The sequence below is a fragment of the Oratosquilla oratoria genome, chromosome 12, assembly GCF_046742065.1.
Source record: "Oratosquilla oratoria isolate Oo_2021 chromosome 12, ASM4674206v1, whole genome shotgun sequence".
In the NCBI taxonomy this organism is placed as follows: Eukaryota; Metazoa; Arthropoda; class Malacostraca; order Stomatopoda; family Squillidae; genus Oratosquilla; species Oratosquilla oratoria.
Window position 1 is genome coordinate 71112127 of NC_134788.1, and position 26391 is coordinate 71138517.

The 26391-nt window shown below is 41.6% G+C and overlaps 1 protein-coding gene across 1 annotated transcript in view; it reads left to right on the forward strand.

Moving 5' to 3' along the window:
- LOC143032001 (nose resistant to fluoxetine protein 6-like) overlaps positions 1 to 26391 on the forward strand; it is a 33649-nt gene continuing 7258 nt past the window's right edge. Inside the window, exons 1-11 of the mRNA XM_076196444.1 lie at positions 1 to 283; positions 6106 to 6327; positions 7992 to 8136; positions 9390 to 9591; positions 10295 to 10398; positions 11321 to 11412; positions 11697 to 11805; positions 16919 to 17003; positions 18577 to 18737; positions 22225 to 22405; positions 25329 to 25422. Coding sequence (XP_076052559.1) covers positions 49 to 283; positions 6106 to 6327; positions 7992 to 8136; positions 9390 to 9591; positions 10295 to 10398; positions 11321 to 11412; positions 11697 to 11805; positions 16919 to 17003; positions 18577 to 18737; positions 22225 to 22405; positions 25329 to 25422 — 1630 coding nt within the window. The 5' untranslated portion in view covers positions 1 to 48. The remainder of the gene's footprint in view (positions 284 to 6105; positions 6328 to 7991; positions 8137 to 9389; positions 9592 to 10294; positions 10399 to 11320; positions 11413 to 11696; positions 11806 to 16918; positions 17004 to 18576; positions 18738 to 22224; positions 22406 to 25328; positions 25423 to 26391) is intronic.

A 26391-nucleotide genomic window follows, 5' to 3' on the forward strand; every position in this document is an offset into this window, starting at 1 on the left:
CTCCACCTCAGTCTCAGTCTCGTGTCCGTCTTCAGTAGTCTCAGGACTATGATAGGCCCAGGACTCAGCCCACCTCATTGCAGCCCCCGTCGCCTCTCGACGCGGGTCTGGGGCTGGGGACTTTTGGTCCTGGTGGTAGTCTGCAGCCACCCTGTGAGGTCGTCGTCGTCCACTTCAGCTGACAACTGGTCGTCGGGATTTAAAAACGTTACCGTCGAGGACGACGACGGCGGTGGAGGAGAACTCGACCGTCAATTCCAATACGTCGTGTCGTCAGCTTTAGGTAAGAAGTCGCCCTAGAATCTGACCTAAGGATGTCCAAGAGTATCCGTGCCCCGGGAAAACACAGGATTACTGATTTATGGCTCAAAGGAAGAGGTAAGGCAAGGGACTAATTTTCCTGCAGCCACTTGACGCGGTCCGACTCGTTGCAACTGCCCACCGTTATGGATTCTTTATATTTGCAGCCACTCATAACTGTTTGGTCATGGATCTTCAGCTTATGTGATTCTGTTTCCTAATTTCTTTGAGATCACTTCAGCACTTAATATGATAATTTATGAAATTCTGTTTCCTAATTTCTTTAAAATCACCTCCACGATTTATGTAATTCCGTGCGTGGTTCTGCTTCCTAGTTTCTTTGATATCCCTTTAGCATTTGACATCATCACTTGGCATCCGTCATCTACTGCAGGTTCCTACAGTGCTTACGTGCAGAGCTGGGCGCGTTCCTCGGTGCGTTCCGCTTTAGTTTGGCCGCGGTCAGCGCTCCCATACTATTAACCCATTAAACTCCGATGACAAGATGTCTTGTCATTTGGTCAAATAAAACAAAAAATCATAAAACACCAAAATGTTTGATCAAACACCAGAAAAATATGACGTCAGTCCTCCTCGCTTCGCTCGCAAGCGAGCAAAGCGAGGAGGACTGACGTCATATTTTTCTGGTGTTTGATCAAACATTTTGGTGTTTTATGATTTTTTGTTTTATTTGACCAAATGACAAGACATCTTGTCATCGGAGTTTAATCTACGTTTCCACGGATCCCCATCAGATAAGCTTATACCTTATCACCTTATCACTCTTCAAATGTGCCCTATACTTAGACAGTTTGCAGTCGATAACTCAATCATGAGGATTTCATTTACTCATCCAAAATCTGACCTTGTGCGGTGTAATGCAAATGTACCACATATTTACCCATCGGGTTCTATTTCTTCACTCCCCCCCCCCGACTGCTGCAGATCCCTCCACACCCCCTAACTGTATGATTTTCCATCGACATTCTGACGTTGTGGTCGTCCGTGCTCCCCTTGTAAGTTGACCAATTCTATGGTATGTCACAGAAGGTTAGGTTATTCCAGGTCAGATCAGGTTGGGTAAGGTTAGGATAGTTTAGGTTGTGGTTCCGAAGTCGGGGGCAGGACCCATTGGGAAATAATTCAGTTCTTATCTTATCGGACTCAATCCATTTTCTTTCCATAGACGAGCACAACATTTACCCTGGGCTTGGACCACGTTCTGGACCCATGATCGACAGCTATATTCCTCTCTTTCACAGACCGCATAGTCCGATCTATGAGCAATGCTGCGAGGTTGCACATATTACGCGCGCGCGCGCGCACACACACACACACACACACACACACACACACACACGGCGGTACGGGTTCGAATCCTGCCCAGGGCTGAAATAATTTCAGTATCGCTGCGCTTCGAGTCGTTATTCCAACTCTCGTGGGCGGGGAGTTGGAGGGAGGGTGCGTGTAAGGTCACAGCATTACCCATAGATCGATCATACGAGCTTTGAGCTCGCTTCCGGGAGGGAAATAGCTGTCGATCGCGGGTTCAGCACGTGAACCAAAGACACACACACACACACACACACACACACACACACACACACACACACACACACACACACACACACACACACACAACAACAACAACAACAACAACAACAACAACGAACCTCGCTGAACACAGGCGGTCTTGGGTCTGAAAGAGTATCTCGTCTGGTCGAGACCCCTTCGAGACCGGAGACGACCCTTCACCTGAGGAGAATCGACCGTCTTTTGCCAGAAGAACTAAAGGTGGCGGCACACTTTGGCATATCTCGCTAGCGTGCTGCTATTTGCTTTTGCTACTTGGTTTGAGCAGAAACGACTTCGGTTACGATCTTTCGTTTTTTTCGAATTTCCAAATGTCAAATTACTCTTGCTGACGTCATAGAGTGAGAAGCCGAATGTTCTTACGGGAGTCTAGAATATTCCAGCGAAGTGGCGGAAGCAAGTGGCACGCTAGCCTAGTGTGCCATCATTTTAACACAAACACACACGCGACTCGATGGCGCGGTGGTAGCGTTCGTGGCCGCCAACATGGCGGTCCGGGTTCGAATCCCGCCCAGGACTGGAAGAATTTCAATATCTCTGCGCTGCGAGTCGTTACTCCAACTCTCGTGGGCTGGGAAATGTGTGTGTGTGTGTGTGTGTGTGTGTGTGTGTGTGTGTGTGTGTGTGTGTGCGTGCGCGCGCGCATGTAAGGTCACAGCATTACCCATAGATCGGTCATATATGAACTCTTGAGCTCTCTTTCGGGAGGGAAATATCTGTCGATCGCGAGTCCAACGCGTGATCCAAAACTATGATGAATGGTGAATCACACACTCCCTTTGCTCATGAAGGAACAGTGACGGCTTGCAGTATTAGCTGACCTTGAGCTAAGTGTGGTTTTTGGTCCGTAGAGATAAACAATACTAATTCACTTTATCTTGTCTCTGCTTCCGCAACAAACGAGATTGTCTGAGTTTTTATCCTTTACCCACTGTCAACTCATCCTGTCTCTCATAATCTTTCTACCACTGTCCTCCCTGCCGTTTCGTAGAATTTAGTACCAAAACGTTGAAAAATAGCGGCATGTGGCAACTGCGCGAGGAAAATTTTCCTACATATTAGCGGGCTGTTCAAAACATTTAAAAACTCAAGCGGTTTTTTAAAAACCATATAACTAGTTATCAAATAATAAATGGTGCATCAAAATATATTACTTTTATTGGTGATTATGTTACTTGTACAATATTGTACCCCAAAAGATACGATTTTACGGTGTAGAAAAAATTCTACGCTAAAGTTTCAGCTTTCTTTTTGCGATAATAATATAAAAAAGAATCTTTATATTTTACTGAACATGTTAGGGCATGAGGGCCTTATATACATTCAAGAATGTATAATAAAAAACTAGAACCAACATTTTGTCAAAGTTTGACAAGTATGTCTTGCTATGAAAGTCGGCACACACCCGAGAAAAACGTATGCCCCAGTATGGCAACACTCTCCCATTCTACACGGCAGTGTAGAAAACGCGGCAGCCGACTCCAGTTGCCTATCAGTGACAAAAGAGTCAACAGTCATTCTAATGAGCTAATGACCCCTGGAACACGCTAATTACCCTTGGCTGGAACTATTTGAAAAGAAGTGTATGTGACAAGCAGAGGTGTACGGAACAAGGTTGGTGGATTCAGCATTACTCAGCGCCTGCGCTGAGTAATGCTGAACCCACTAACCTTGTTCCGTACACCTCTGCTTGTCACATACACTTCTTTTCAAATAGTTCCAGCCAAGGGTAATTAGCGTGTTCCAGGGGTCATTAGCTCATTAGAATGACTGTTGACTCTTTTATCACTGATCTACTGGAGTCAGCTGCCGCGTTTTCTACACTGCCGTGTAGAATGTCATAATTGTGTATATGTTTTTTTTTCGGTAACGTATGATTATCTTTGGATGTAATGCTATGGTTTCTTTTCTGATAGAAAAATGAGTACTTTGTGGAATTTTAGGACCTATTCAAAATTACAGTATTGAACACAAGGAAAATATTGAGATATGTTTATAGTATAACTAATGCAAAAATAATATTTCAGTCATGAAAAATATAGCTATTTAGTATATTACAGAGCATTTAAGATACATAGAAAGGGATGCATTATTAGTATATTTTATTTCAATAATCAAGCCTATCCATCACGTCAAGGTGTCAACTCTCGTATAGGATATCTTTTTATATTCCATAACCTCATTCAATTCTTCCCTCAGTTTTTGTCATGATATATCAATAACCACAATTACTGTCGAGGGTGCGTCGGGTGTCTGTCAAAGCCGGCAGAAAGAGATTCGCAGTCAAACCCCGGTGATAGTTCCTTGCGGTGGGCCCTTAGTGGGCATGAAGTGGCGGTCCAGGACAGTTCACACATAAAACAGGAGGTGGTGTCTATGTTATGAAACTCTGTCAGGAGTGGCGGTGCCCAGAGGAGATCAGCTCACACATAAAACAGGAGGTGGTGTCTATGTTATGAAACTCTGTTAGGCGTGGCGGTGCCCAGAGGAGATCAGGAAGGGAAGGCGGCACCTTTTAACCCATTAAACACTGATGACAAGATTCTTGTCATTTGGTCAAATAAAACAAAAAATCATAAAACACCAAAATGTTTGATCAAACACCAGAAAAATATGACGTCAGTCCTCCTCGCTTCGCTCGCGAGCGAAGCGAGGAGGACTGACGTCATATTTTTCTGGTGTTTGATCAAACATTTTGGTGTTTTATGATTTTTTGTTTTATTTGACCAAATGACAAGAATCTTGTCATCAGAGTTTAATGGGTTAACCTCACGCGGCGCTAGTGAGGGACCCTTTGGTAGAGATGAGGAAGTAAGGAAGGGGGTTGATGGGTTGGGGCTTCAGTTGAGATGTCGGTGGTTGAAGTGCCTGTATTTAACTAACTGCGTCTGCTTAACTGTAATATACAGGAAATGAGCTAAACTCGTGGGGTCCTCTCTCTCTTTTCCTCCAATTATACCTAGTTTATAACTTCCATAAGGATTTTTGCCTTGGCTATTTCAAGCTCCAAGTTATTCCGGTTGTGTCTAAATACAAGGAAACGAGGTGCCTGGGTGGACATGTGCATTTGCGTCTGGTGTGTCTGTGATTCACCATGGTCTTGGATCACGTGTTGGACTCGTGACAGGCAGGTATTATCCTCCCGAATGAGAGCTCTGAGGAGCTCATATATGCCCCATCTATGGGTAATACTGTGACCTTGCACACACACACACACACACACACACACACACACACACACACACACACACACACACACACACACACACACACACACACACACACACACCCGCACACACACACACACACACACAACTCCTTTCCCACGAGAGGTGGAGTACAGTGCAGCGATGCTGAAATTATTTCAGCCCTGGGCGGGAATCGAACTCGGAACGCTAGATTAGCTGTTGCGAACGGTACCACAGCGCCGTCAAGTCGTATATATATATATAGAGAGATAAATATATATATATATATATATATATATATATATATATATATATATATATATATATATATATATAAATATATATATGTATATATATATGTATATATATATATATGTGTGTGTGTGTGTGTGTGTGTGTGTGTGTGTGTGTGTGTGTGTGTGTGTGTGTGTGTGTATGTGTGTGTGTGTGTGTGTGTTGTAATTGTGAAAAAGGAACTAACCTAACATCAATGTTACTTACCTTGGACTACTTCCAGGCAAGAGTTTTTGTTGAGAAAAGTCACTTTTATATTCATCAACAAACTACGATTTTTGGCCAATCTTTCTGATATGTTTGTTGGGGACAAGATGCCTGTGGCTAATACTTATAGATTCTCCCGTTATGTTAAAAAATAATTAACTTTATTAAAAGACAGGAAAGAGCTGACATAATTGTATTCAGACCAATGAAAATTGTGGACAAAATTGGGGGAGAAATGGTTTAGTCTGGGACAAGAGTGACATGATGTCACGGAAAATAATGAAAATTATCAATATACAAATATCGGCAGAAATGCACTAATTCGTGAAAAATGTTTATATAGAAACAGCGCCTTCCCCGAAGCACAAACAAACAAGCAAATAAAACAAATATAAGTTTGATAAAAAAAGAAAAAAAGAGGCCTCGCACATTCAGCTCCTTGGGGGCGTTCAGGCGAGAGCGTTTGTGATACGACAGAGCTGGCGTCATGACGTCATAACCGTCTTCTTGTAACTTCCTGCAGAACATGTCGGGAGTCCAGTTTTCTGGCGTTGGCTCCAGCCCGCCTCCACCTCCTCCTCCTCCTCCTCAAGAGACCCGAGGAAGAGTGGAACTAGTAGCAGCAATCTTCTCCACATGTACCTGCCATCACTCGAGAGCAACAAGACAAACCCCAAATGCAAAGAAGATCTATCGCGAATGATGAAGGCTTTGCAGTCACCCAAACCCTGGTGGTCGATTAAAAGTAGGTTGTTCCGCTGGCGCAGCTAACGTATGTTAATCTTATCTATTATTAATTGTTGTTTTTTAATATCATTTTCGTTAAGCTTTGATTGTGTCACGTAGCTGCGTTAGAGTTCCTTCGGACACAATCACTCCCTCGTACATTTGCTTTTGTTTCCAGGGGTGCAATGCGGAACAATTTTGTTTTTTCAATTTATCTTTTTTTTTATGGAATTATATATATATATATATATATATATATATATATATATATATATATATATATATATATATATATATATATATATATATGTATAATATTATTTTTTTATTTTGCCCGCTGTATATAGAAATATGACAGGGAAGACAGGCTCTGTCAGGCCTTGCAGAACTCTGGCACCTACAGAATTGGCCCTGCACCCTTGATTGTCTCTAAGTACCTGTTACTCATCACATTTTCCATTCATACGTTTACTTACCTCCTTTCACCTGTAAATTACCTCCGGATCACCGCCTCCATTCACTGCTGCATGTGACCCCGGGTACTCAGATATCACCACTCACATCAACATTCCTTGCACGTTTTATCACTTTGAATTTACCCACATTCACTCGTAGCTCGCTTCTCTTACACATCCTGCCAAATCCATTCACCAACTGTCTAAGCCTTTCCTCAGAATCAGTCACAAGTATAGTGTCATCTGCAAATAATTATACTAATATTCCAGATCCTTTCATTCTCCTCCTCTACTTCCATACTTATGCCTGATCCTACCAGAGAGAGAGAGAGAGAGAGAGAGAGAGAGAGAGAGAGAGAGAGAGAGAGAGAGAGAGAGAGAGAGAGAGAGAGAGAGAGAGAGAGAGAGAGAGAGAGAGAGAGAGAGAAGGATATCAAGGACAAATGAGAAGAATCAACCCAGGTGGACAGCATAATCAAAGTGAAAGCAATTTTTGAGACAATGGAGACACAGGGTTAAGGATGCTATGAGCAAGGCTCCAATCTTATATATCGCACTGACTTTTGTTGCATTCGGCCTTGTTGCAGAATAAAACATCTTCTCTTGGGAGACTGCCATTGTAACCCATTGCAACTGGGTTTTGACCAAGATTCTCGACCTCTTCTTCCCCACGCCTGTTCTCTCTCTCTCTCTCTCTCTCTCTCTCTCTCTCTCTCTCTCTCTCTCTCTCTCTCTCTCCCTCTCTTTTAACCCATTCAACTCCGATGACAAGATGTCTTGTCATTTGGTCAAATAAAACAAAAAATCATAAAACACCAAAATGTTTGATCAAACACCAGAAAAATATGACGTCAATCCTCGCTTCGCTCGCGAGCGAAGCGAGGAGGACTGACGTCATATTTTTCTGGTGTTTGATCAAACATTTTGGTGTTTTATGATTTTTTGTTTTATTTGACCAAATGACAAGACATCTTGTCATCGGAGTTGAATGGGTTTACCGGAGGATTCCTCTTATTTTCCGGAGATTTGCGTGTTTTTTTTCTAGGCTGTATTTTCCCTCTTTTTCTGAACATTGTCTTTATTCTTTTGCGAGTACTATTCTCTCGCTTATTTTCTGGAAAACAGGTTTCCCCCCCTCTTTCTCTGGACTAAAAATCTTCCTCTTTCTTCCAGGCAGTAATCATTTTTCTTTTTCTGGACTAAATTCTTATTCTTTTTTCCCGAGTAGTGGTAGACGCATGGGGGAAGGTTACAGACGGGATTTTTGGGGGGCCCATGTACGTCTTGGGCTCCTACCCTGAGTGCCTGGACGTCAAGAGCTCAGACGAAGGAGACGACATCATCCTGGGGAAGTACTGCCTCGTCTCCTACAGGTAGGTCTTCATGGTTGACAAATAAGGGACCCGAGTTCGAATTCCCCGGACAGAATTTATATATATATACATATATATATATATATATGTTTGTATATATATATATATATATGTATGTATACACACACACACACACACATATATATATATATATATATACACAAACACACACACAGACATATATATATATATATATATATATATATATATATATATATATATGAGTGGTAGGGTGGTGAGATAAACACCGAGAATCGTTGAAATTTTTAATTACTGACGTTTCGCCCTTAACAGAGCTTCTTCAGAGTGTACATACATGGTCAGAAAATCAACAGTTTATACCTCGCATCATTCCGCGTTCCCTCCTTAACCCACCCCATCCCTCCCTCTCGTACCCTTCAACTCCTGTAGGACCATCCAGCCGGACGTTTTGGACAGCTTAAAACCATCCCGATGGTTACAGCAGGGCAGGGCTGGGAGGTATATATTGCTGATTTTCTAACCATGTATGTACACTCTGAAGAAGCTCTGTTAAGAGCGAAACGTCAATAATTAAAACTTCAACGATTCTTGGTGTTTATCTCACCACCCTACCATTCATTTTGTCGTCCATTCTTATATATATAAAATCAGGTTTCTTACAGTGTGAAAGCTTCCAGTGAACTAGCAGTGTTGTTTCTCAGCCTCTCGCTCTGTAACCAACGGCCTTATACATATTTTTTTCCTATAGTTGTCGTAGACATCGACCGTAGATGATACAGGAAAATAGGGAGGATGACAGTGACGTAGGCAAAAGATGTGGATTTCAAGTGTTTAGATCAATCTATTGTCAGATTCGAACCGGGCTAGTGAAATCACCGTCACTGGTGATTCTATTCAGCTATAGTCATGGGCTTTGTATTTTCTAGCTCTAAACATTTCGTACGTCACACGAAAATAACTGTCGGAATGAAAAGCTGTGTCTTCATGTGATTTACAAATACGCTGCTACATTTGGTTCCAATGGTATACACACACACACACACACACACACACACACACACACACACACACACACACACACACACACACACACACACACACACACACACACACACACACACACATACACATACATATAATATACATATTGTTCCTTTGTATTCAATTTTCATTGTTGGGTAGTGTTCCGTGCCATGCAACTCAGCAGTGGAAGTGACGGAACCAATCAGCGGCCATCCTGACCAAAGTTCTATTTTCCTCCCCGGGCACAGAGTTCCGCGAAAGAGCTCATCAGTCGGAGAGGACCCGACCCTAAAGAAGATGTCTTCGTCCGTGGACCAACGCGGACACACGCAAGAACTGTGGTCTCGGACACAACGCGTTCCGGACATCTCGGGTTCCGAGGTGATCCTGCCCATTCCAAGAAACTACGGCACCTGTATGCCGGACAGATGCACCCAGGGTGACCTCCAGGTAGGTGAGGTACATTTGTCGTCTGGGAAGAGAAATCCATAACCAAGGGGAGCTCTCCATATGAAACAAACGGACCTCTACTTGTCAGACAGACTAGGGCCATCCTTATCACTATAATCAGCCCTACTAAGGGGCAGTACGACTTCGAGTGGCGTCACTAGCTTGGTTTTACTTTCCTCTGTCGGATGATGGTATGACTAATTCATAATCTAAGATCGAACTCCATACTCGTATAGATTTGGATTCCTTTATCTTAGATTTTAAGAACTCTTATCCTAGACGTCTATAGTATATGGATTCGTTACAGATAATTCTATTCAACCAAAGGTTGGATTTTAGACTCCAGAGTCGTATGATAATTTAGACTAGCCTAAGTCTGTCCCCTCCCCTCCACCCCAAAAAAAAAAAGAAAAGAAAAAAATTAATAAACAAATCAATGCAATATTCAAAAATAATCGTCAACTTAATTGCAACCTAGTTTTGTTTCACTTAGGCTTTCGTTCTGGTTAACGCTAGGAATTTCTATTAAGCTTAAAGGGTCCTATGGATTGGGTTGCTCGACGCAGCAAACATGCCTGGTGCCATCACCGATCCTTGAGTTCCACCGCTCTGTTCAGCTTCACCTCGAGTTCGGAGCTGCCTAGTGTAGGCCTTATGGTCTCTTGCAGTCTCCTTCGTCCTTATGTTCTTATGTTCATTTCAGGTGGCTGTACTGGATCACCTTAACAGTCCGGGGGCGACGGTGGCCGTTCACTGCACCACGGCTAAATCGGAATTGACGTTTGATGCGAGTGACATCGTCGTGATGTAAGTAAAGAGGTTTTTCTAAGAGTCTGTAGGTTAATTGTAATAAGCAAAATGTTGCAGTAAATGTCATTCCGTTACTTCCCTTACATATACACATACACAAGGGTGATTAGACAACTTTATGGATGGGGGGAATGACAGGTGGTGATGAATACGGAGCTGCCTAGTGTAGGCCTTATGGTCTCTTGCAGTCTCATTCATACTTATGTTCTTATGTACAGCCACGAGTAATAGTCTTGATCCATGCTAGTGATCATAATGTCAATATGATTTTTGTCGAGTACGTGATATATTTTCCTAGATAGTATTTAACTTACAGTTAGGTAATTTTCTTGAATAGATTAAAAAAAAAATGTCAGGCAAAGAATTTGAATTTTTTATCATGAAAAAGTCTGGGTGGGTAAATATTTTGTTCGTGACTGCATATATACAGTGATGTAATTCTTTTAGCTGCTACGACTATCTATATATGTATATAAGAAGGAGTCGCAATATACTTTGTGCCCTAACTGTACGTGGGATGGCCATAAGAGACAAACGAGTCTTATTTTTCTGACCTGCTTAAGTTAAGCATAATCAATAATGCAACAGTGGCACTTACAATAGTAACAACAGTGATATAATTCGCTTACTGGAAGCCCACAGCTCCACAGCATTTGATGATTCTCCCATAACAAACAGGGATACTGCGACGGGTAGCACTGATGATGAACCAGTGCATGGTGAAGTCCCACGGTTAACTCCTAATCGGGACTTTTCTCTCAACATCTCCAATAGGGATGCAACCTCGATGCTGGCACTCAGTCCTTGGGTCTGTTAAGTAGTTTTTGGGGTTTGGCCGGTGGCTTTCCGTCTTGCTTGATTCCTGGAGCTACAAACGATACTCTCCTGGTTCACCTTTTCTTTCTTTTTTCTGTTTCAGCTGTCTGTTGAGTCTCTTGCTTTTTCTTCTTTTGGCCGGGGCCGCAGTCGACCTGTACATTCAGCACACCAAGAAGACAGAACTCGCGAAAGGTGAGGCAAAATTCGGGACGTGACTATGTATAATAGACCTCTAGGCTTGCTGATAGTGTAAAACACTGTAAACATTAGGACTAGAGACAGTGTGTCTTTATAAAGGTCACCTATTCAGGAAAAACCCTCAGAGCGTTTGATCTATCTACTTATGTTTATAGATGTTGGTTATGCACGGGTGTGCTCGACATATATACCGGTATGATTCGACCTATACGCGAGTATAACGAAAGGAAGTGTACGACTCTTCGAAATTGAGACGATCTTCCTCCTTCTATTCTCAGGACCACTCCGCTTCCTTCTGCCCTTTTCCCTTTGGACCAACTGGCTGAAGCTCTTCCACATTTCAGAGGACCATCGACCCGGCACTATCACCTGTCTCCACGGCTTCAGGTAGCGTTCTTCAGGAATGTCATGACCCAGAATCCGCTTGGACAAAAGATTAGGCCGATAGCACATGTGACTGGTCAGAGGGTGACTAAGCCCCGCCCCTTCGTTTTCCTGGTCAATTGATTGGTGGGTCGGGGAAACAGCGCATGGGACTGGTCAGCGAGTGGAGGACTCACACCCCTCAATTTCTCCCCCCCCCCATCCCCTATTTACCAATCAAACAGCACAAGCACTACGCGAGGAAGCTGACATTCAACCACTGAACATTTACTTACACGAGCGTGCCTCCCGTATATGGGAGAAGCTCGTACAAATCAACACTGAAACTTCACGTTCACTCACAGACAACACAATCCCACTACATGCGGAGCACGCTAGATTACCACTGAGCGGTAGGAATAGAATCATGACCGAGGGACGTGTCCCCCCACCAACCTTTTATCTCAGACGTAATCACACCCCTCCCCTCTTTTCAGACGTAATTATACCCCCCCCCCTTCATGAATAATAAAAGCGAGCATAGGCACACATCAAATTAAAAATTATCAATGGATTCGAAACTTAGAGTTAAGTTAAAAAGAAATAGGTTTAAGTTATTAGGTTTAAGTTCTGCCTCAACCAAGACACACCCATACATACACATACTTTCCCTTTCCGTTGTTCGTCTGGGCGACATGGCCTCTACCCCCCCCCCCCCAACCGTCAGTAACTGACGCAGGAAATACCTGCATGCCGGAAGCCCGGCAGCACTCACGTCAAAATTGAGGCAAACCCTTTTGCGTTTCTCGCTGTGTACGTGTTACTGCCAGTCAACAGTTGCCAGATGTCGCTAGCCATTTATAGAATCGTCCTGTTTTCAAAAAAGGATGTGTTTGTTGGATAATCATTTCACTTTGTGTTAAATTAATAATTAACAATTAGACTCTATAGGTAACGTTTATTCTAGTTCTAGTTAGGTATATAATTTCAAATATGATAATGATGCCATAAGATAGCGCTGTGCAGGAATTTGCAAATAGAAGTACGTGTATCTGCAAACATATAGTCACGTGCTGGGAGGTTGGTACGATGCATTGCATGTAGCTAGATAATGTAGGCCCTTGTGGACACTTAGTTGTAAGCCGAGGTATTTAATATATACTATAATAAGGAACAATGTGCCTCTGTGTATACTTCTTTCTGTGTGTGGTTGTGTACGTGATGTCTGACAAATAAGATACGCCGGAAAAACGATCTTCTAGAAAAAGTGAAGATGAAAATAGTGTGATTCAAAACTTAAACATTAAAAAAGACTAGGTAATAAAATCCTTATATGTCATTTGCAGCAACTCCACTTCACTACGGGACTTAAATCTCGTGGGCAGCATTAGCTGCCAGCCGTACGACGTGTCGTAATAATACTCGCATCATAAAATATAGTCACCGCTTATATCTATCGTTCTCTCTTTCACCCGTGAATTTTGAAAACCACAGAGAATGTGATTAAAAGCAGATTAGGGAGAATGTAAAAACACAGGGGCGACTATAATAAATATAATCAAGACTCCGATATGGTAGCGTCGCGAATCCACTTGCTCCTCATGACGCCTACGTGTGCGGCACCGTATGGTAGGGGTTAAATACTTGATTTTAGATGTTTGATGTATGCAACCCACTTACTTTAGCCTTAGATTGGAGCGTAATTTTAATGTAAATTTTTAATAATAGGAATTCTTGTAATTAACAAATTCATAATTGTAATGATTATTTCCTAATTGTGTACAGGAACAAGGCACACAACGGTGCACAGCTGCTGTTGGTAATGGCTGACGTTTACAACAATTACCTTCGTCTACGGTTGTCAGATGTCCTCCTCAAAAAGGACAGTTCTTGCGAACCTTCCACCAGCACCATTCCAATGTGCGCTGTCACTCATGCTGGAGGAACAGTTTATACGGTTAAGTCAGCTTCACAAGAGGGCATTTGTTACAATGTGGACCTCTCAATCGGCATGTGCAGCTGCCTCTGTGGAAACACAGGAAGCGTTTGCAAACATCAATTAGCAGCGTCGCAGTACAGCGCAGTTCGCCTTCCACAACTATACGCCTGCACTGTTGCTGAAAAAGAAGTCTTGTATAAGGTGATATACGGCGACAAACCGATGCCGACATCGAATTTTTTAGATGGCTTATTTGCTGATACACCTGTTAATGCAGTATCTCATGGTAATAAAGAACCAGCTGCATGTGACGATGAGCAAGGAGATGTAGCTGTCGTTATCGAGACCTCCGCAGAGACAACAAATGAAAATCAATCAATTGACACCAGCATTGATGAGTTCACAAGCATGATCAATAGAGAATTAAAGAGAACTAAAACCACCTGCATGCTCAGCTCCTTTGCGGTATTTGAACAGAGGCTGAAAGCCTGCAGAAATCCTGCGCAGGTTACTACTTTCCTTCTGACTGCACGTTGCACTATTTTTAAGGCATCGGAGGCGGCAAAGAGAAAAATTCCTCGTCAGCCAACGACCATTGCTAGGCGTCAGTTTGGCCAACCAAGAGGCAAAGCTGCCTTACTGAAAGGCAAGATAACATAAAGGAAAAGGAATTTAGCCTTAAACATATTAAAAATGTACCAAATGCTAAAATACATTGATGTTTCCATATTACTGTTTCATTTCCTATACCTAACTTATTTCAAATCAATCACAAATAAATACTAACTAATAATTAATGAAAACAATTTAGCATGAGGCATTCAAATAAATGTTCTCTAGGTAATTGCCTTTATTTTAGAATACAGTTACTTTTTATCTATTATTTAGGAAGATTATGAAATACTAGTGTAAACGCCCCTGAAAATCACGGGATTCTGATTTCTCTTAACTTCCAAATAATTCCATCATTTATAGCTTGCTATTACAGTAATTTCATTTGCGTGTTATTCGATTTCGATCTCCTTTAACTATTTATTAATAAATCAAAATGCACATTTTTTCGAAATAAATTTATTATTTCGTTGCTTAGGCGATTACTTTTGATATAACATTTTCAATTGTTATATTTTAAACCAAAAGCGCATCCTAGTCACTGTCAAATGACATATAAGGATTTTATTACCTAGTCTTTTTTAATGTTGAAGTTTTGAATCACACTATTTTCATCTTCACTTTTTCTAGAAGATCATTTTTCCGGCGTATCTTATTTGTCAGACATTACGTACACAACCACACACAGAAAGAAGTATACACAGAGGCACATTGTTCCTTATTATAGTATATATTAAATACCTCGGCTTACAACTAAGTGTCCACAAGGGCCTACATTATCTAGCTACATGCAATGCATCGTACCAACCTCCCAGCACGTGACTATATGTTTGCAGATACACGTACTTCTATTTGCAAATTCCTGCACAGCGCTATCTTATGGCATCATTATCATATTTGAAATTATATACCAAACTAGAACTAGAATAAACGTTACCTATAGAGTCTAATTGTTAATTATTAATTTAACACAAAGTGAAATGATTATCCAACAAACACATCCTTTTTTGAAAACAGGACGATTCTATAAATGGCTAGCGACATCTGGCAACTGTTCACTGGCAGTAAAACCTACACAGCGAGAAACGCACACGGGTTTGCCTCATCTTTGACGTGAGTGCAGCCCGGCAGCCTATCTCTCTCTCTCTTCCTTCCGTTATTTCTATCTGTTCTTCCCCTTTCCCCCCTCCTCTCCCTCCGTGGTGCCAAGATATTATATTGATGTAATGTTAAGTGTAATACGGAGGCATTTCACCTCTCCCGAAATAAGGGAAGGCTTTGCTCTCGCCACCGTCGAAGAGAACAACATAAAGTATGATAAAAGATGTGGACAGGACCACCATGCTCGTTTTCTAATGTTAGATAAATTACAGCACTAACTTTTCACTAAGACGAAAGAGTGCGTTATTATTAAGATTCTCATGCGAGTGCGTCAAATTAAGTCCGTAGAGAGGAGGTTTGATTTATATGAACTAAAATCTCTCCCAGTTAGCGCATGACGTCACTGGTAGCAATCGATTAATCGCAGGGTCTAGTGTGAAGTTTCGACCTCCAAATGACGTAAGCAAATGCGCCATCAATAGACCTCTCATTGGGTCTTGGTTATGTGTAATTGTGCAAAGAAAATGCATTCTGAGAGTAGTCCATATTGACAGGTATAAGATGGAGGTAGAAGGAAAGAACACAGAAGAGAGTAAAATCAGCAGCGACTGCAACAGCACTGCAGGAGAGAGGCCAAACGCAGAGTATGGGATCCAATATATTTGACGTTTCACCCTGCAGGGCTTCTTCAGAAATAACACAGTTTTATGTTTGTTTCTGTGAGAATCAACACCGTGTGAGATCGAAACCTTTATTGGTACGACGTTTCGCTTGTTACAGCTTTTTCAAGTACTTGAAAAAGCTGTAACAAGCGAAACGTCGTACCAATAAAGGTTTCGATCTCACACGGTGTTGATTCTCACAGTCTTGTCGGCTTTTGCCTTTGTGTTTCAACATGTTTGTTTCTCTCCTGCTGGGCGAAACGTTGAATACATTGGATCCCATACTCTGCGTTTGGCCTCTCTCCTACAACACAAAAGAGAGCATGATAATTTTTTTTTATTTCGAACGTTTCGAGCATAAACCTTTCAGAGGTACTGAAGAAGGGTCTATATCCGAAACGTTAGATAGATCAAAACTTTTCAAACTCTCTCCTGTGTTCTTTCCTTTTACCCGCGTCTTAACCCATTAAACTCCGATGACAATATTCTTGTCATTTGGTCAAATAAAACCAAAAATCATAAAGCACCAAAATGTTTGATCAAACACCAGAAAAATATGACGTCAGCAGTCCTCGCTTCGCTCACTCGCTCGCGAGCGAAGCGAGGACTGCTGACGTCATATTTTTCTGGTGTTTGATCAAACATTTTGGTGTTTTATGATTTTTGGTTTTATTTGACCAAATGACAAGGATATTGTCATCGGAGTTTAATGCCTTAATACATATGCATATGTCATAGGAAGGACAAGACTGCTAAGTTTAGGTAACCCGATAGGCGGAAGATGGATACAACTCACCAAGTTCGCCGTTCTCTCCTCCTCCAGGGTGCTCTCAATGTGCTGGGTCGTCTACGGACATCAGACTCTATTCAGCTTCTGGTTCTCCTCCAACCTCATCGAGGAATCTAAAGTGAGTTCACACCAATGCTTTTCATCAGGCTGAGTCAAATCCAGGGATAATGCACTTAGGAACTTTGGCACAATAGACTGCTTGCCTCAGCCTCATTACCGAAGTTGAGGCTGGCATTGTGTTGACTGTGGCTTATAAAAAGATTTTTTTTTTTTCAATGTCTATGAATCAGTACAGAGAAGAATGACCAAAATGGTACATGGACTCAGAAATTTGCCTTACGAAGAGAGGCTTAGGCACTTTAACTTCCACTCTCTGGAAAGACGCAGAGTGCGGGGTGATCTAATAGAGGTATTCAAGTGGACCAAAGGCTTTAACAAGGGTGATGCAAACAAGGTCATCATATTAAAACAACAGGTAGGACTCGCAGTAATGGATTTAAACTGGACAATAGGCAAGAATTGGTTTACTAATAGGGTGGTCAACGAATGGAATAGACTTAATAGTTATGTAGTAGGCGCTGAAACTATCCGTTGTTTTAAGAAACGATTAGACAACTTTATGGATGGGTGGGATGACAGGTGGTGATGGATACGGAGCTGCCTAGTGTAGGCCTTATGGTCTCTTGCAGTCTCCTTCATTCTTATGTTCTTATGATGTCACCAAATGTATCTTCCGATCCTCGTAAACTTTTAGTACACCTTCTCATCAGATAATATATAATTTCGCACCTAAATAGAACTGCTTTATGGTATCTCGCTTTCTCCTTCGTTTTTATGCTCACCCTAAACGATATTGTGAGAACTGTCCTCAACTAATTTAGGATAGGTCCGAGTTCGATTCCCTGTCAGACTGTCACGATGGGATTAGTTGTTCACACACACACACACACACACACACACACACACACACACACACACACACACACACACACACACACACACACACACACACACACACACACACACACACACACACACACTCACACACACACACACACGCACTCAAAGACAGTTCAATTCCTTCCCACTACAGTGCACTGTGACACGTTGAAACAAACTAATGAAGTAAAGAATTAGTGCGACTTTCCAGTTACTACTGTGTTCGCCGTGGATGACCCAGAGATAATTATTCGACTCGATTCCATATAAGGGAAAAATAATGGATCAGAAGGTTATCAAGTACAGTAGAGAATCTATGTAAGGGAATTCTAGCTTCACTTGCATATACTACAGCAGCTGAGGACATGAGCACCGCATTATGTATGTTAATTTATATTTGTGTCTCTTTAACGCCATTCAACTCCGATGGCAAGATTCTTGTCGTCATTTGGTCATAAAACAAAAAATCATAATAAAACAGCAAAATGTTTGATCAGAAAAATATGACGTCAGCAGTCCTCGCTTCGCTCGCAAGCGAGCGAAGCGAGGACTGCTGACGTCATATTTTTCTGATCAAACATTTTGCTGTTTTATTATGATTTTTTGTTTTATTTGACCAAATGACGACAAGAATCTTGCCATCGGAGTTGAATGGCGTTAAAGAGACACAAATATAAATTAACATACATAATGCGGTGCTCATGTCCTCAGCTTTATCCACCTATCACTATTTGAACCACTCACCACCACAGAAGACGAGTACCCTCATGTACCAGATCGTTGCCAACGCCACCATCAGCGTGGATTCCTTTTTCTTCATGAGCGGACTCCTCGTTGTATACGGCGTCATGAGAGAGCTGGATCGGACGGGACGGTTCAACGCTGCCATGTACTATGTGCATAGGGTCATCAGGTATGTCTACATGCATGTTGTGTGTTTATATACATGCACAGTCACACCCACAACACGGGACGGTTCAACGCTGTCATGTACTATGTGCATAGGGTCATCAGGTATGTCTATATGCATGTTGTGTGTTTATATACATGCGCATTCACACCCACAACACGGGACGGTTCAACGCTGCCATGTACTATGTGCATAGGGTCATCAGGTATGTCTACATGCATGGTGTGTGTTTATATACATGCGCACTCACACCCACAACACGGGACGGTTCAACGCTGTCATGTACTATGTGCATAGGGTCATCAGGTATGTCTATATGCATGTTGTGTGTTTATATACATGCACATTCACAACCGTAACACGGGACGGTTCAACGTCAATAGGGTCATCAGGTATGTCTATATGCATGTTGTGTGTTTATATACATACACAGTCACACCCACAACACGGGACGGTTCAACGTTGTCATGTACTATGTGCATAGGGTCATCAGGTATGTCTATATGCATGTTGTGTGTTTATATACATGCACAGTCACACCCACAACACGGGACGGTTCAACGCTGTCATGTACTATGTGCATAGGGTCATCAGGTATGTCTACATGCATGGTGTGTGTTTGTATACATGCACACTCACACCCACAACACGGGACGGTTCAACACTGTCATGTACTATGTCCATAGTCATCAGGTATGTCTATATGCACGGTGTGTGTCTATACACATGCACACTCACACCCACAATCATAATGTCATTCTAGCACATTCGCTACATACACTACATATACACCACGGATTCTCAACTAGGGGAAATTACCCCAAACCCATTACATTTTTTCCCCGGAGGGAAGGGTCAACGGGGATTAAATCTTTTCAGGCTCAGTCAATTGGAATATTTATCTTTCTACGAGGTACCGATTCTGCAATCTGCATAATCTACCGAACATCATATTAATCTAAACTTCTGGTATTATTTACAATAAAGATGAATATCTCGCCATCCGAGTCTGATAAACTAGTAAAGATGTGTGTGTGGGTGGGTGTGGGTGTGGGGGGGGGGGGTAAAGAGTAGACAAAAAAAAAATCTTCTACATGCACACCACATGTATATCTACTCGCTTCTCTCAATCTGTGCGCTGCAAGGAGTCCGCTCAGTGTGTGGCATAAGTCGTGCCAAATCAACCTCAGCACATGCATCTTTCTCTTGCTTCACATCTATCTGCTATTTGACTTTTTTATTCTCTATATACATACATACATACATACATACATACATACATACATACATACATACATACATACGTACATACATACATACATACATACATACATACATACATACATACATACACACATACATATATGTACCAAAGGCTTTTCCCCCTACATGGGTGGTAGCTAAAAAGAAAAAGACATAGAAACCACTCCCACCCATTCCATTTCCTATATATTCCACTCCCCTCCACCCTCCTCCCTCCCTCTTATCTTGGCACCTCCTAGATGACGGGTCATCCCTGCATCTTGTCCACTGCCCTGGGTCAGAAGCAGTGTCGCAAGACACAGCACATCCACAGCAAGGCCGCTTCATAAATTCGGCGACCGCCCCTCTCCGTCCCCTCATGCAGAAAAGGAAAACACGGGGAGAAATCCCTTCGGGCTGCGTTATTTTATTTTTTTTTTTCTCATACATACTTCCTCACCCCCCATCCCCCACCTACTCCCCCTCATGCATCACAGCATCATCTATACACAACCCCTCTCCATTCATTCCTATCATCTATCCTCTCCCGACCATCCTCCACAGACATTCCTCTCTTTTGTAATGCTCCTTTCACCCCATCCATCCATCTCATCCTTGGACGCCACCTCATATTCACTCCTTCCACCTCTGCCTTCCACACTTCTTTTACTAATCTTTCTTCACTCATTCTTTCCATGTGTCCAAGCCATCCTAATACCCTTTCATCAACCCTCTCTCCCAGTTCCCTTTCTACCCCTGTTCTCCTCCTCACCTCCTCATTTCTCACCCTATCTAGCCTAGTAACCCCTATCATACTTCTCAGACATTTCATCTCAAGCACATTCAGACTCCTTCTCTCTTCCTCTCTCATGTTCTATGTTTTTGCCCCGTACAATGCTGTTGGCGCAATCACTCCTTCATATAACCTCCTCTTAGCATCCACTCCCAGATGTCTATTTCTCATCACACTTTTCAATCCACCAAGGCATCTACTCGCTTCTCTCAATCTACATTCTACCTCCAACCCCACTCCTCCCTTTCCTGCCACATTCGCACCCAAGTATCTAAAACTATCCACTTCCTCCAGTCTTTCACCCTTAATGCTCACTTCCATCCTGCTGTCACTCTCTCCCCTTGTACATCTCATCACCTTACTTTTGCCCACATTTATCTTCAGCTTCCTTCTTTCACACACCTTCTCATACTCTGTCACTAACTTTCTCAATCCCTCCTCTGATCCTGCTGCAAGCGCAGTGTCGTCAGCCAACAACAACTGGCTCATCTCCCACTTTTCTCCATTTTCTTTAATCATCTCCAACCCCTGACCCCCTACCCTTGCATTCACCTCTCGCACCACCCCATCCATGTAAAGATTGAACAGCCAGGGTGACATAACACATCCCTGAGGAAGTCCCACCTTTACCTCAAACCATTCACTCTCTCCTGTATATAATAAAGTTATATAGTACAAGGAGTTTTTTTTTTAAGTATTATAACAACAAATATCTTATCCACACCATCCCACAATGAGTATGTTCTTTTTTTTTTAAGGATTATAACAATTGTTTTATCCACACATTCCTATCTGTTTCAAATGTGACACACACCTCGGCTTGGCAACATGAGGGAAGAAAAAGCACTGCCACTGGGATTTATATTCTAATTATTCCATATGTTTATTACATTATATATTTCATAATTTTATATATCTATCATTTTATATATTAAGTAGGGTTTATTCAGTAATTGTTATAATCCTAAAATGTGATACTCGTCGTACCAAACAGCTTCATTTATTATATATATATAAAAAAACATATAGATGTACTAAAGTTGATTTGGCAGAGAGTCTAGTAGTATGCCACAGCCTGAACAGACTCCTATGAGCGCACAGACTATAGTCTTCTGTGCATCCACCCAGATATGTACAGACCTGCGTCTGTATGGCACAAGAGAACGAACCCTTGGTCTCTTCTTAGATTCCCCACCACCGATCGCGGGTGGACCGTCCACCGTAGAGACGCAACAGGAAGAGCCTACACCAGGAGGCGCATAGGACCATCCAAAACCGTCACCTTTGCCCTATGTGTTTGGACTGCCGGGACAGGTAATGGCCACTCCTGGGAATCGGAGAGAAGTCCGGGGTTCGAGCCCACAACTTAGCAAATGCGATACTAGTAAGCTTCCGATGAAGCCACCAGCCGCTCTCTAATGAACTAAACTAATCATTTCAAACCTTCTACTTCAGGCTGACCCCTCCGATTGCGATCACGGCGGCGGTACTGGCGACCCTAGTGCGCTGGATCCCCCGAGGGCCTCTGGCCTTTGGTGCCAGCGCCATATCTGACGGCTGCAGAAAGTACTGGTGGAAGGACGTCTTCTACATCAATAACTTCATGACTGTGGACGAGAACCGGCAACCAGCTTACGTGAGGACCCGATTTATGAAGTGTGCACCCCAGATATGCAGAGAAACACGACACGGGTCAGATTCAGGTGTCGGCAGCAGTGAAAGGGCTGAAGCTTATGGAGACACGATAACGTGTTCACTGTAACTTGTATGCAAATGCCGAAGTCAACCCAAGACAAATAAAAAGAATAATAATAATAATAATAATAATTAATAAATAAATAAGAAATGTGCAGAGAAACACGACACGGGTCAGGTTCAGGTGTTTGCAGTAGTGAAAGGGGGCGGAGCTTAAGGAGACACTATAACTTGCTCACTGTAACTTGTGTGTAACTGACAGTTGCCAATATGTCTATCAAAAGAAAAACCATGTGAAGACAGAGCCTTTATTAGTACGACGTTTCGATTGTTACAGTTTTATTAAGTACACGATAAAGTACTTAATAAAAATAAAAATTCATGTGAACAAATAGCATAAACACGGCGAAGGAAACATGGACTGGAAGTGAAACGTTTATTCCTGACGTTTCGTCTATTGACTTTCTCAAAGGAATGCGATTTGCTAGATAAGACCACCCGCTTGCTTGCGCGGGATTGGTTTTTGTGGGAGGGGAAGGAAGAATGTCTGTAAGAAAATGAAAAGATAGAACAAGAGGGCTTTTGGCGAAGGGGATTGATTGTTAGTGAGTATTTATTCTATTTTCTTCTTTCATCCAAATGAGTTAGAAAATGTTTGGATGTTAGCGAGCGAAAAGGAAAAATAAGTCATTTTCTTTTTCACTTATGATTTTGTGGATTTTTTTAGTTTTGTCATCGGAGTGGTTGTGTGTATTAACCGTGAGGTTACGTGGGAATATCTATTCTTCTTATCCTCATCCAACAGAGTTAGAAAATTTATTAGGCTTAGTCTTAGGGAAAAGAGAAATTGGAAATAATTTATTATTATTATCATTATTATTAAAAATATTATTATTATTATGAATCATGTATTATTATTTTTTATATTATACATATTAGATTATTATTATTATTATTATTATATTATTATTAATTATTATTATTATTTATTATTATTATTATTATTATTATTATTATTATTATCATTATTATTACTATCATTTATTATTATTATTATTATTATTATTATTATTAATTATTATTATTATTATTATTATTATTATTATCATTATTATTATTATTATTATTATTATTATTATTATTATTATTATTATTATTATTATTATTATTATTATCATTATTATTACTATTATTATTATTACTATTATTATTATTACTATTATTATTACTATCATTATCATTATTATTATTATTATCATTATTGCTATCAGCAGTCAAAGCTGGTGAAGGGGTGCATTATTGATAAGTACAGTTATACATGTCTTATCGTGTACACCGCACGTGGGACGGGCGCAGCTGACAGATAGTCTGTACGGTGTGGTCTAGGTGTAATGTGTTGTATCAGGTGTTTGTGTCTGTCGTGCAGTTTTTCTAGGTGTCTTGAGTGAAGTTTGTGTTTGTGTTGGTTGAGTGGACGGATGTTGGAAATTCGGTGTAGAGACTCAGTGGTTCTAAAGTCGCTCCATCGCGAACCCGTGATGAACTTGACAGCGGCATTCTGAACCTTCTGATGGTCGTAGTTATTAGTGGAACATGTCAGCTGGCTTAGTCCCGGGGATTGGCACAGAATCGGTCTGACAAGGGCTAGACTACAATCGACGTTTGGTGGTCTGTGTTGCAGTTTTGAAGCGTCCTAGCCTTCCCAGTACAGCCCTAGCCTTTGCTCCCTGTTTGCGGAAGTGTGGGGTCCAGGTAAGGCCACCATCAAATGTGCTACCCAGCACACAGGCATGGTCTTTCACTGGGACGTTTGTGTTGTTTATTTTAAGAGGAGTGTTTGTGATTGTTCTGTTGGTTCGCTTGCAGCAGAAGTATACAGCTTTGCATTTCGACGCGTTGGTCTTAATGCGCCACTGTTGCTCCTACGCGTGTGCCCCGTCTAGGATGTTTTGCATTACGTGTAACGCTCCCTGCAGCGTTTTTTGTCTGCTAATGTGGTTAGTGTCGTCCGCATACGAAAGAGTTAGAGCTCGGTTGCGTGGATAAGCTGGCTCTGGCAGGTCATTCGTATATAAATTGTACAGAGTGAGGGCAAGGATTGACCCTTGCGGTACTCCAGCCCTCGGCACAAAAGGTTGGGACAGACAGCCCCGCAACTTTATTCTTATTGTCCTGTCGTCCAGGTAGTTGCAGAGCAAAGTCGAAATTGTGGTACAATTTGTACTTACGGCCTTCATGCCAGGCAGTATCGGAACACAACGTTCTACGCTCGCATACCCCCTTGAGCCGCAAAGCATGTATATAAACTCTGCACGTATCCAGTATGCTCATTCCTTTGAGAAAGTCAATAGGCGAAACGTCAGGAATAAACGCTTCACTTCCAGTCCACGTTTCCTTTGCGGTACTTAATAAAGCTGTGATAAGCAAAACGTCGTGCTATTAAAGGCTCAGTCCTCACATGTTGTTTCCATAAGGACTTGGCGAATATTAACAAGAAAACAGAAACCTCAGCTGTCTAGGTGAAACAAGGAACCCCAAAGATGTACCATGGGAAATATTTCATAACTTTGACAAATCCATTAGTCCGTGTTATCAGTCGTATCTGGAAGATGGTGGTCATCAGGTGGAACATTTGCGAAGACATAGGGGGACTAGAATAGGGAAAAGACTAAACACCAAATTAATGGCCTCCATTTTCCACAAACAACTGATAACGCAGACCAACAGATTCGAAATACACCAAAAATATATATCTTTGGGACTCACTGTATGTATATATATATATATATATATATATATATATATATATATATATATATATATATATATATATATACATATAATGTTTCTTTTTATGGGAGCAGTGTATTGGACAGTGTTGGTATACGTCAGTGGACACTCAGCTCTACGTAGTGGCCCCTCTCCTCTTCCTCCCACTCCACTTCTTCCCATCCCAAGGTGAGTTATGCCTTTTACTTACTTATTCCCTCGCAGTGGGTTTCGCGCGAAGCGCGCTCGCACGAGCATTGTGACGTGAGTGCTATGCGAGTTGAAACTTGGTGTCTTATATTTCTTCTTCGTTCTTCATTGGACAAAAAAATGGGAAAGTATTCGGAGCGCGCTCGGAACATTAACAGTGACCCACGAACTATGTCAACGGTCGTGAGGGTCATGCACTCCATATATTTCTAGATTAATTATCTTTTAGTCATGTTATATGTAAAAGAAATAGGCAACAACTAGTTTACCAACATATTGGTTATTGGATGAAATAGACTTAGTAGTCATGTAGTGAGATATGATACTATGAGTTGTTTTTCAAGACTTTAGATAACTATCTGGATGGGGTTGATAGACGGTAATGGAACTACGACCTTATAGTTTCTTGAAGTCTCCTTCATTCTTATGTTCCTAAGCAATTTCATTCAGGCTGTACTTGCAACGACAGTGACAATATCAAGTATAACATAGTAAGAGGTGGAAGGGTAGTATTTGACTAATCTATTCTTACATCTATTTTCTATCATTTTAGGTAAGTCTGCATGCAACCTTAGCGTATTCTCAGTTCCCAAAAACTCATTTGGAACGTTGATTTATTAATCTTATGCAGTAAATACCTCAGGGACTCTACTGACACTTATACGGACCAGAGTCACGGACCATTATTCAATGTTTAGGCTTTAAGTTTGATCAAACACCAGAAAAATATGACGTCCGTCCTCGCTTCGCTGCGAGCGAAGCGAGGACGGACGTCATATTTTTCTGGTGTTTGATCAAACATTTTGGTGTTTTATGATTTTTTGTTTTATTTGACCAAATGACAAGACATCTTGTCATCGGAATTGAATGGGTTAAAATATCAGTTCAAGGAAGAATGCTGATAATTTCTTCTACTGTTCATCTTAAACATTTCCTTTACTACCTGCA